The sequence below is a fragment of the Cnephaeus nilssonii genome (assembly GCF_951640355.1).
Source record: "Cnephaeus nilssonii genome assembly, chromosome: 8".
Lineage (NCBI taxonomy): Eukaryota > Metazoa > Chordata > Mammalia > Chiroptera > Vespertilionidae > Cnephaeus > Cnephaeus nilssonii.
In genome coordinates this window covers 23,848,201-23,860,981 of record NC_137079.1, presented here as the reverse complement: position 1 = coordinate 23,860,981, position 12,781 = coordinate 23,848,201, and the positions used below count along the sequence as shown (strand labels likewise).

Genomic DNA, 12,781 nt, shown 5'->3' with positions numbered 1-12,781 from the left:
CTGCCTCCTCCTTCCCTCACCACCTGCACTCTGCCACTGCACGATTCCCCGCCTCCCCACCTCCCCCCCCCTTCCCTTGCCACCCACGTTCATTGCCACCCACCTCCTGTTCCCCATCCCATCCCAGGCAATTGGGACCTGCTAGCCGGGGGAGGGACTGGGAGGTCGTCCAGCAGGCCCCATCAGCGATCAGGGCCTGTGGGCTTGGGGCAACTCCTGCGTTGAGCGTCTGCCCCCGGTAGTCAGTGCATATCCTAGCGACCGGTAGTTCTGGTCATTCTGTCATAATAGTTGCTTAGGCTTTTATATATAAAGATAGTGAACCATATTAGCTTTGTGGCCTGTGAGAAAGGAAATACCTACTAAGAAGGGCTCCTAGTGGCTAACTGGGCTCAAATTTAAAAGCAGAGCCTAGAAGCTGTTTCTAAACAGGGGCCTCTCATGCAAAACTCACTTCATGGAGAAACGTGCACTAACAACATGCCTGCACTGTGCTCCTGCCTTTATAAAGGAGTTCCTAGAATTGCATGTCAACCCATAGGACTGAGGCTTCCCCCATCCAATCAGAGCTAAGCAGCTGTATTCCCATCAGCATCTTCACAGACCAATCAGAGCAACTCCATTCTGACCAATCAGGACAATGCTTTTTGGACCAATCAAACAGCAAAAATTTAAAGTCCCCATTTGCATGAGGATGGACCAATCAGAGACCAGGGATGGCACAATTGTTTATATAAGTCAGCTCCCCTCTTGTTCAGAGAGCACACTTTACCTTTCCACCGAAACAGGATTACGTTTCCTCACTAGAGCTGAAACACCCAGGAGATCACACTGGAGCAGAGCAGTGCAAAGTGGAGCAAAGCAGAACTGTCTAGCTGTGGAGGGGCCTCGTCCCACAGCCACCACACAGCCATGCTGTTTCATAATCTAGCTGTAACAGTATTTAGCTGTTCCACAGTCATGCTGATCTCACAGCTGTGCTGTATCACAATTGAGCTATCTGCACTGAATAAAGTTTCCGTCTTCACTGCACCTCACACACATAGACACCACACACACACACACACACACACACACACACACACAGTGTTGAGTTGGCACCTTTCTAAACTCTTATGTAAAATTTGAATTAAACACACCCCAAAGGTTTCAGATAAATTATTACAGAACTATCTATTTCATAGAAATACTGTGAGGAATAAATAAGTTCATAAATGTAAAGCACTCAACTCAGCTTCAAGAACATTATAAATGCTCAATAGAATGCTATCATCATCATTATCACCATTATTATTATGCTTGGTATTCATCAGGAAAACATCTTATAAGTAAAATTATCTTATAATAACATGTATCTAATATTTCAATATCTCCCATTAAATGAATAAACTCCAAAAATCTCAAAACACATTTCTCTCTCTCTCCCCCTTCTTGCTTCCCCCGTCCACCTACTCTTCCTCATTCTCTCTCTCTCTCTCTCTCTCTCTCTCTCTCTCTCTCTCAGACACACACACACACACACACACACACACACACACACACTGATATTGTCATATGCTTTCAGAGTAGAAGGCAGGCAGCCTTATTCAAAATAAGGATCTCTCAGTAAAAATTCAGAAATCTTTTCATAATGCGAAAGTATCTTAGCCTATGTACTCTAAAGATAAAGTAGATGCTAATAAGAAACATACTTGTCTCAAAGTCTTCCCACAATTATATTTTCCTTTTAAACGTAAAAATAGTTACAAAACAAACTAATACCAAACCCCTGAAAGATTGAGTCATTTAGGCCCTAGGATAATCAGAGCTCAAAATGACACAATTATTCAATTCTGTTCTGGGACTGTGACATGATTATGATAGCATAATTCCAATTGATCGAAAATACAACTTACACTATCCAAGTAGTTTGCTAAACGAATCATCTCTTCTCTCACTGCAGTCTGATTTCTCCCCATCATGTCATACTGAAAAGCAAGAGAGGAAAATCATTATCACCAAAGTAATTTCAGAAAAAAATTTCTATAATCTTTTACAATGGAAATAAAAATCCAAATATTTCCTCTGAATCAATAACTAAAGTAGTTAAACATTCACCAGCATTTCAATTTAATAAATCTAAAAGATACATTTCAGTGATAAATAGGAATAAGAGGGAACAGTTACAATGTAAAATGAATAATGAAAACATTGAAGTCTTCATTTTCTCTAAATTAGTAGAACTTTAAAATGAATTTTCTTCTCAGTATTTTTAGTCATTTTAATGAAAAAATATTTTCAAGCACTTCACAAAAGTAGAATTTGAAAATAATCAAAATAAATAAAGGAATAAAAACATTCTAAAGGATTTCCTAACTCCTTAAGTTAAAGACATTACCAATAAACCATCTCTAAACTCTGGGCTAAATTAATGAGAGGTTAACCAATGTTCACTAGTTGAAACATTATTTGTAAATAAAATACAATAGACTAAATATCACCCAGCCAGTGTGACTCAGTGGTTGAGCATTGACCCATGAACCAGGAGATCATGTTTCAATTCCCAGTCTGGGCATATGCCAGGGTTGCAGGCTCAGTCCCTAGTGAGGGGCATGCAGGAGGCAGCCAGTCAATGATTCTCTCTCATCATTGATGTTTCTATCTCTCCCTCTCCCTTCCCCTCTCTGAAATCAATAAAAACATCATTTTAAATAAATAAACTAATCTAAATAACTATTTTACCATTATTTTCATACAACCAACTTAATAAATAATGGGAAGAAATATTAAGAATGTATGTTTTTGATGTATGATAAAGGCATTAATATCAGAATATATCAGATCTTAACAGCTAGATATTTTATCATGATTCTCCTAAAATAAGAAAAATAAATTTGAATACATTTGACAAAGTTCGATTAAAATTGAATCATTTTTATTTTGAACCATTATCTACCAGTATATAACAAATATATTTAGAGAAAGTAATAAAGAAAATCATCTCAAATCTTTACTTTGGTCACTGATCCAAACATTCTAGAGAAACATTTTACCCATTAGTTGGGACAACGTTCATGCTTGTTCATAGTCCCTATCCTTTTTCCTTCTACCACTTGAGGGTAATGAACTTATAATGAGCAAACTGAATATGTGTCTGTCTCTTAATAGATATGGCTGCTCTCCCAAACTATAAACAATAATGGATTTTTAAAGCCATGTAATTCTTGAAACTATCTCTGTAGCTTACAAAAAAGAAATTGCCAATCATATAAAGTTTCTACAAACATCTTTTCCACACAAATAACAAAGCTGGCAGCAAAAGTCAGACAAAATATTTCAAATAACCTATGTTAAATTATATGGCAGCTATATCTAAATATGAAAATCCTATAAATGCTGGAATAGATCCAGTAGTTTTCTTAGTTAAGCACAATTCTTTCTTTGTATGAATACGGAAAATCCCTGGTATTATCCTGAACAGTAAAGTAAATAATAAAAGCTTAGATGAAGCACGCTCCTCTATCCCTTTCTAACACATGCCAGGAACTGGAAGTTTCTATCTCTTAAAATAACATCTAGGATAGCTGAAATTCTAGACAGCAAAGCAAATTTATTAGGCAACAAAGCAATAACTGATTAACTGCTTACAGTCCTTTGCAGCGGTCGCCAACCAGTGGTCCATGAGGTCTGAAAGGTTGGCGACTGCTGCAAGTCATCTGAGAAGGTCTCAAGTCTGACAAGAAATGCAGTTTCATTTAAGAAATTAGTATGAGCAAATCACCCAAGAGAACAGGGGAAAAAAAATCACTAGTAGAAAATGAAGTCAGAGGTAGTCCTATTTGCTATATTCAGCTTCCGGTAGTATTATGAATATTTAGTATCTTAAAGGGGAAAAACCATTTTTTTTATTACATTTCAGAAAAATCAATACAAATATGTTATATTGTATATTTCTTTCATGTGATGCTCACTTCTCATCTGCTTTTCCTGAAAAAGAAGAAAAACTGTCACCAATCCTACCCTTTCCTTGTCTACAACAATGAACAGCTCCACATAGCGGGTTTGTGGCAGCACAGCTCTTCTTCTCTGTCAAAAACACAAAACATCGCAAAGGGAAAAAATAAGTCATAAAGCTTGATGATTTCATAGGTATTGATCCTGCCCTAATCTCTACTCAATTATTTAATGTCTGCTCAAAACATCATATAATTATTTTACATAACACATCTTAAAAACAAGAGCAAATAGCGTGTGGGTTTTTTTTAATGACATCTGCTACCTTTACTGGATCTAAGAATAATTCTATTTAAAGATAATGTAAGTTACCCACGTTTACAAAGAAGAATTATTGATTTTCTAACACCAAAACTACACACACACACACACTTTAATGAGAAATCCCATTACTATGTTGAGAATAAAAGAATATCCACTAATAACCCAGTGCAGAAGTGAGTAGCCTTTTAAAAGTTGCCACTTTTTTTAAAAAAATGACTTTTTATAAATTTGCATAAATGCATGTAAAGAATAGAATAAGCTGAAATTTTATTTTCCAATGGTTAAAGTTAAAAAGAATAGTACAGTAGTCAGAGGTGATGAAAATAATGCCATAAATTAGTGTGAGTTAATGAAAATATACTAGAAGAAGCACATGCCTCTTCCAACACAGCAGCAGCATTTCATAGATAAAGGTTGACCTATTCCTAAAAACATTTCAACCTAAGAGACCCTATCAAGAGGAAGCCAGGGTATCCTAATGAAGACTCAAAACAGGGATACAAGTGCCCCTGAAGTCATCTGAAATAATTAAGGTTTTAAAGCCCAACCTCTCTGTTTCTCCAACCTAGAGCTCAAGAATCACCATTCTAGTTTGTGTCAAAGGTATCCAAACAAAAAATTCCACTGCTCTCTGAAAGACAGTGTAATGGATTACTATGCAGCGCTGATAAAAAGGAATACAATTACTATTTAAGATTTAAGTCCAAGTTCCTAAAACTTACAAGAGCTCTACTTTATTCAATTTGGAGGCAGAACTGCATATTGCTCATATTGTTATCCCCTAGTAACTGTCATAATGTCTGGCACATAGTTGGCAAAATCCAGCAATAGTATTTGTTTAATGCATAAATACGTGATGTTTTAAAACTTTAGTCTGTGTCCATCGATAGCCAAATGGATAAATATATGGTATATACATACAATGGAATATTACTCGGCCATAAAAAGAATGAAATCTTGCCATTTGCTACGACATGATGGACCTAGAAGGCATTATGCTAAATAAAATAAGTCAAAGACAAACACTATATGACTTCACTTAGATGTGGAATCTAAAAAACAAAATATATGAACAAACAATATGGAAACAAACTCATAGACACAGAGAACAAATTGACAGTTGCCAGATGCGGGGGGTGGGAGGAGGATGGGTGAAAAAGGTCAAAGGGATTAAGAAGTACAAATTGCCCGGCCTACGTGGTTCAGTGGTTGAGCATTGACCTATGAACCAGGAGGTCACAGTTTGATTCCCCATCAGGGCATATTGCCAGGGTTTCGGGTTCAATCCTCAGTAGAGGTGTGCAGGAGGCACCCGATCAATGTTCTCTCTCTTTCCCTCTCCCTTCCTCTCTGAAATCAATTAAAATATATTTTTAAAAAATAAGTACAAATTGCCAGTTATAAAAAATACAGCATAGAGAATATATGAATAATATTATAATAACTATGTATGGTGTTAGATGGGAATTAGGCTTATCCGTGTGATCACTTTGTAAGGTATAAAAATGTCTAATCACTATGTTGAACACCTCAAACTAACATAATATTATATGTCAACTATAATTGAAAATTTTTAAAAACTTAAAAAATATTTTTCAAAGCAATTATGCTTCATTTTTTATACAATAAAAATAACATTTTGTATTAAGCTGCAAAACAAAACAAAAAAACCTTTAGTCTGAGCCATGAAGAAATATATTATTTCCTTACTCGAAGTAGCTGAGTGATGCTGGGAGGCTCTTCCTCTTCATCCTGGGCTGTTTCTGCTTCTATATCCTTATTGGAAACCCCACATTTCAGAGGCTCTTTGCGGATATCATCCATTCGATAAAAGATGTGCTCAAAATGAGAGCTGTTTTGCAGGGGTTCAATCCCATAACTCACGTTCTCTATATGCAGCAATCCTCTAGGTGTTGTGTTACACACACACACACAATTTTTAAGAATGAAGAAAAAAATACACAGGGAAAAAAATCAAAAAACCTGAATTCAAGTCCTAGGTCTTAACATGTGTCAGAAAGAGTAGGACGGTATAGAGAGAACTATAAGTCTTTAGAGTCAGGCTGACCTACATTTAAAGCTAAAGGCTGTGACTTACTAGCATCACTTCCCAAAAGTTACTTAACCTTGCAGCATGATTACTGTATAATGGAAGGCAATAAAGGACAGTGGCTAAAAGTGTGTGGTCTGGAGCCAGAGAACCAGAGTTTGAATGCCAAATGTTTCCTACTAGCTGTGGGACTCCTGCAAGTTATTTAGCCTCCTCCTTTCTTTACATTCTACAGAGGGTTGTCCTGAAAACTAAATTATTTAATAAGTGCAAAATACTGAGAACATTGCCTGGCACACAGTAACTTCTACAAGGGTTATTACTTAAATGGCAATAATCATAGCCATCTTATATAGTTGGCTTGAAAAGTAAAAGTAGTATTTATTAGTTCAATCATGCAACCAACCAACCAACCAGTGGTATCATACTGCCAGGCCCTCAATGAATGTAATTTTAATGTTATTATCATTTCACTTGACATGTGATACAATTTCTCCAAACCTCAGTTTGCTCACCTAAACATGGAGATAAGGAGCCCCTTTTCACAGTCATTATCAGACTTAAGCAAAAAAATGTAAGTGAAAATTTTATAAACATAAAGTGCTACAGAAATTTAAGTATATTTTATTTTAAGTGGCAAAAATTATTTAGCAGTCTCAAAAATGAGATATTTCTCTTTAAATATCAAAATCCATCAACTGTAATATTTTCCTAAATAAACATGCCAAGAATGATATCTGAAACACAGCCCTAAAGACCTTTGACAACATTAAAATAAAACCTAATTTTGTTAAGTCCCCCAAAATGTGAAAACAGAGATAGGTGTACAGGGTAAGAAATAGAGAGGAAAAATAATTAATAAATAAAATTCCTTACCTGAGTCCAAAACAGTCACTAAGAGCAATGGATGAATCATAAACGCCTTCCACATAGCCCCGATAATGACAATGGTCCTAAATGATAAACACTGTATTATCTTCAAATACTGTTACTTTGTGGAAAATCATCATACAAATTACAGAGCTAACAAAATTATTTAAGGTCAGTAAACTAAAAATTGTATTTATATTATTAGCATCTCATAATATCACATGGCATTCTTTAGACTATTTCAAATTATCTACTACCACCCTACATAAATACATATGTTTAGGCAGAATTCTAAAGAAACTAAATATAAATAGCTCTACTCCAATAACCTTTAAGCCTAGAAGCAGAAAAAGATAGTATGTCATTTTTAACATCTTAACATTGTAAATCACAATCAATCCAAGAAGCAATAGCAGCCAATTAACATCTAATACAGAAGAGGACCTTGTGACAGGCTAATGATGTCAATGGAGGAAAAAAAAAAAAAAAAAAGCTCAGTATGTAGCAAAAAGAAGAGATTTTGATCAAATTCTTTTCTTTACCACCCCCCCAACTTTGCAGGGGCCTGAACCCTCACCCCTTCTGAGGGAGGTCTCCTGCCCCCATGGCTGCTTCGCTTCCCATGCCCAGCTCAAATCGGGACCCAGGTAACAGACAGAGACTTGGCCGACAGCGGCTGCCCTCTCACTCCAACAAGACTTGTTTGAGTTGTCTTGTACCCATGGTGTGGGGAAGTGGGTTTTTTATATCTAAATCCAGCCTAGTACCAGGAATGCTCAGGGCCTACTCAAGGAAGCAAATAATCCTTTCCATTAATATTTACAGGGTAAAATAAGATTGTTGTTAGAGTATTAAATTTGACAGTAAAATAGTAGTCAAGTTTTCAGACTAATTTAAATTGGCTAATTGAAATAAGCAAATATTCTAGAAAAATAAATTGTACTGGACAAAAAGCTGTTCCTAAAGTGTTAACTAAAATTTTTATTGGTAGTTCATCTCATGGTAAAATTGCATAACATGTAATGAATCTAAAGCAGTCATATTTTAGTGCAAAAAATTAAAATTTAAAAGCTATCAAGACTACATTATAAAAGTTCCAAAAGCCTCCTAATATTTAAATCAAAAAAGGGGGGATAGTAGAAGAATATCATGTAAGGAAAAATATCCTGTAAGTAAATTACATCTAGAAAATTTTTATTTTAGAAAATTAACTTTCATTTGTAATGCTAACAGCAAGACACCCATGAAAAACAAACATGGTGTCAAAACAAGACAAAGGAAAATCGTTTGGGCAAAAAATGAAAAAGGATCCCAAGTCAAATTTATAGAAAAGATTCCTTTATTAACTTTTGGTCGAGAATATGTTTGTATATTTTCAGAAAACAACTCCAAGACCATGTGGATTCCTGCAACAGAGAGGAATTGACAGGACTGCTCCAGCCATGAAGACAGAAGAGAAACAGTCCAGAGATGAAAGATGCTGATGACACCTTGCCATACTAGCAGTCAGCAGCTGTGTGTCGCTGCAGGTTGCCCAGGACCAAACCAGAGAGGGTCGGACCTGCATTACATCATTTGTCCACCATCCAGAACTGAAATATCATTGCTGACATGTACACATAAGGAACTGTTTGACATTGAAATTGGGACTCAAAAGAACTGTTGGCCCAGAAAGAAACTCACTACAGACTGATTCATTTGCCTCTCAGCATAACCATTATTGCTTGTCTCATTTTCAGTTCTTATAAGTGTATTTCTAGTATCACATGATCTCACTCATCTAGGGGAAATAATGAACAACATAAACTGATGAACAAAAACAGACCCAGAGACAGGAAAGCATCCATCAGACTGTCAAACCTCAGAGGGAAGGTAGGGGAGGGTGGGGGTAAGGGGGAGAGATCAACCAAAACTTGTATGCACGCATATAAGCCTAACCAGTGGTCATGGACAACAGGGGGGTGGGGGCATGCGTGGAGAGGGGTTTGGGATGGGAATGGGGGGATGAAGACAAATATGTGATACCTGAATCAATAAAGAAATTAAAATAAGAAAAAAAAAGAAAAGAAATGACAAATTATTTTCTTTTTTTCCTGTAGATATATTGATTATATTTTATTAGTTATACATTCATCCATCTTTAAAAACTAAAGACCCTTTATCCTTAATTTTGAGCAAGAAATTGACCAGTGAAAATATAAGCATAATATTACTTATTGATATTAGATTTTTAGTACACAGCATAAAACAATCACAAATCATTAAAAAAAAAAAAGCCAAAGGTGTGGCTAAGGGAGACATAGCCCTACCAGACATTGAAGCAAATCACAAGGCCTTAATAATTAAAACAGCATGCTACTGGTGGTGTATTAATTGAGAGACCAACCAATAGAACAGAATACAAAATCTCAAAATAGTCCAAAGTACATATACAACTTTTATGATAAAAGTGGCACCTCTCTGTGCCAAAGATGTACTTTTAATAAATGGTGCTCGATCCACTGGTTAGACCTTTAAAAAGGATAAAATTAGATCCATGCCTCACACCATACATGAGTGAACTCCAAACAGATCAAGAATCCAAACATAAAAAATGAAACCATACAAGAATTAAATAAAAACATAGGTGAATTCCTCTTTAACCTGGGTGTAGAAAAAGGGTTTCTAACTATCACTTGAAACCTATCTACCTAATAAAAGAGTAACATGCTAATTGACTGTACCTTCGTGATGCCCACCAGCCAATCAGGAGTGAGTATGCAAATTAACCCAACAAAGATTGCGGGTTAATTTGCAAACACAGGCACCGAGCAGCTGGGGGCAGGGCGGGATACTTGCGTTGTTGCCATGGCGATGATGCAGGCATTCTGCACCACCCCAGCCACTCTGGGGCTCTGGGAAGTGTGGGAAGGTGGAAAGGCGGCTCCGGGCTGGAGCAGAAAGGCAGCTCCGGCCAGAGTGAAGGTGGTGCCAGCAGCCAGGGGAAGGAAGGCCCATTCTTGCACGAATCTTCGTGCATCAGGCCTCTAGTATGCAATAAAAGACTGATAATTTTTATGATATAAAAATGTTTTTTAATATTCTACATGGAAAGAAACACCAAAAAACAAGGTCAAAAGATAATTCACAGACTAGGAGAAAATATATCAGAGATAAAGAGTTAATATCCTTAACTTATTATAAAGTACTCTTAAACAATGAAGGGAAAAGATTAAAAACCCAATAAAAGGGGGCAACCAGGGAGAGGTCAATAGGGGAAAAAGGAGACATATGTAATACTTTAAACAATAAAAAATTTAAATTAAAAAATAAAAAACTGACCAAAGACATGAACAGATAATTGGTAAAGGAGGATATAAAAATGCCCTTATATATGAAAATATTTTCAATCTCACTAATGATAAAGTAAGAACTCATGAGTCTGTGCTGATATAAGGGAAAACTCTTCCTTACACCAGAAAGCATTGATGAATATAGAGCACTGATGAAATTAGAAAACCACAACTTTAACAACTATTATAATAACAACTGATTCAGGCAAATACGAAACACTAAAACTAGTGGGTAAAATTTTTAGAAGTAACAGGATATCTGTATAGTCTCAAAGTATCAACCCTAATATTAATTAAAGAGGTACAAACAGTAACTTTACAGAGGAGAAACATGGCAGATAACTCCTTAACCAAATGATAAATGTTAAATTGTCAATAATTGGGCTACTAGCAGCATATGCTTACTGATTTGATACAATGAGAACCACTCAGTATCTATTCAGTGGTATTCCTGCCAGAAGTACATAACCTGAATCTGACCATGAGTTAACATCAAACAAACTCAAATGGCAGGACATTCTACAAAAAGTCAGACTACAAATGTTGGACAAGGAGAGATAAGTATTTCCAGATTAAAGGAAACTAAAGAAACATGACTACTGAATGCAGCACATGAACTTGTATTTTCTTTCATTATTGTACAGCTGTTGATATGAACAAGACTGACTCTATCTTTGTGACCTTGATTTCTTGTTTAAGTTTTTCATGCTGTGAACTCTGACTAACCTCACTAGTTTCAGCCAGTATATCAAAGCCTTATAGTTAATGATTGTGTTCTCTAAAACTTTACTATATAACCGTAGAAATTCTTGGGCCAGAATGGCATGGCAACAAAGATAAATATCAAACTAGGTGCTGGCATCAATTGTACGCAAGCATCCATCATAAGCCCATCAAGAAGTATGGTTTCTGGCACATACTGTATTCGTTGTCCCTTTGTCTCATCAATCATTAGTACTTTAACTATACCATTTAAAAATTTACTATAACAACTTTTCCCTTTTCTGGTAAGGGAAACTAGCTGCACAGAATGTGGGGTTATCTTCCTTTCTATCCTTTCCCTGTAAGTAACTTACCCTAGAATAATTTCTGTTATATTATGGAGTTGCCTGCCTCATTTTTCGGTCTCAAGATACTTTCTTGTTTTGGTGGCCACTATACCTTCACTTCACCATCAGACAGCTATAAAGGACATTATTGGGATAGTAGACAAAAAAAAAAAAAAAGAAAGAAAGAAAATTAGATTGCTTCAATGTTAACTTCCTAATTTTGAGAATTGTACTATGGTTACCAAAAAAATTCCTTGCTTTTAGGAAATTTACATTGAGGAAATTTAAGGATAAAGGTACACCATGTCTACAACCTATCTTAAAAGGTTCAGGAAAGCCTGGCTGGTGTGGCTCAGTGGTTGAGTGATGACCCATTAACCGGGAAGTTATGATTTGATTCCCTGTCAAGGCACATGCCCAGGTTGCAGGCTCGATCCCCACCCAATAGGGGGTGTACAGGAGGCAGCCAATTAATGATTATCATAATTGATGTTTCTATCTTTCCCTCTTTCTTCCTCTCTCTGAAATCAATAAAAATATTTTTAAAACGTTTAAAAAAAAGAAGAAAGAAATTATCAAACAAATGTAGTAAAAAGTTAACATTTCAAGAATTCTGATGAAGGTATGCGTGAATGTTTTATATTACTCAGGCAAATTCTCCTGTAAGTGTGAAACTGAGAAACGAAATTTTAAACAGTTACACACTAAACAGCATTGTACAACTTATTCTTGTATGGGGCAATTTACAACCACTAATGTTTTTCTTCCTAGTGTTCTATAATTATAGCTGTGATATTGCCTCCTTCTCACTAGAGGAAGAAAATGGCTTTTTTTTTTATTACAGATGAGGTAACACTTATGAGATACTAATACAGTAACTGATAGCACTCAGAAATTAAATGTTTCTAGTTTCAACTACAATAACAGAAGCTCTCTTATTTGATATTCAGCACTTGGTCATTAAATCTACCAACTTAATGGTATTTTTTTAATAACTTGCTTTTATTAAATCTTTCCAAAGCGCCCAATTTACTTTTTAACAAAAACAACAAACCATATTTTGTAAGTGTAGAAAACATCTAATTAAATTGCATGGTGAGAGTAAAGGTACAATTAGCATAAACAGATTTGGAAACACACAAACTCTAAGCAAAAAACTCAACTACTGGGAACAGAAGTACACTGAACTATTAGAGAATAGCCTACTAGCTACAAGAATTCAG

General features: G+C 35.8%; 1 protein-coding gene across 1 annotated transcript in view; it reads right to left on the bottom strand.

The window, feature by feature from the left end:
- Positions 1 to 12,781, bottom strand: part of ADAM9 (ADAM metallopeptidase domain 9) — a 99,047-nt gene that overhangs the window by 61,127 nt on the left and 25,139 nt on the right. Inside the window, exons 5-8 of the mRNA XM_079779299.1 lie at positions 7,184 to 7,260; positions 5,968 to 6,163; positions 4,000 to 4,065; positions 1,896 to 1,967 (exon numbers count right to left, since the gene is read on the bottom strand). Coding sequence (XP_079635425.1) covers positions 1,896 to 1,967; positions 4,000 to 4,065; positions 5,968 to 6,163; positions 7,184 to 7,260 — 411 coding nt within the window. The remainder of the gene's footprint in view (positions 1 to 1,895; positions 1,968 to 3,999; positions 4,066 to 5,967; positions 6,164 to 7,183; positions 7,261 to 12,781) is intronic.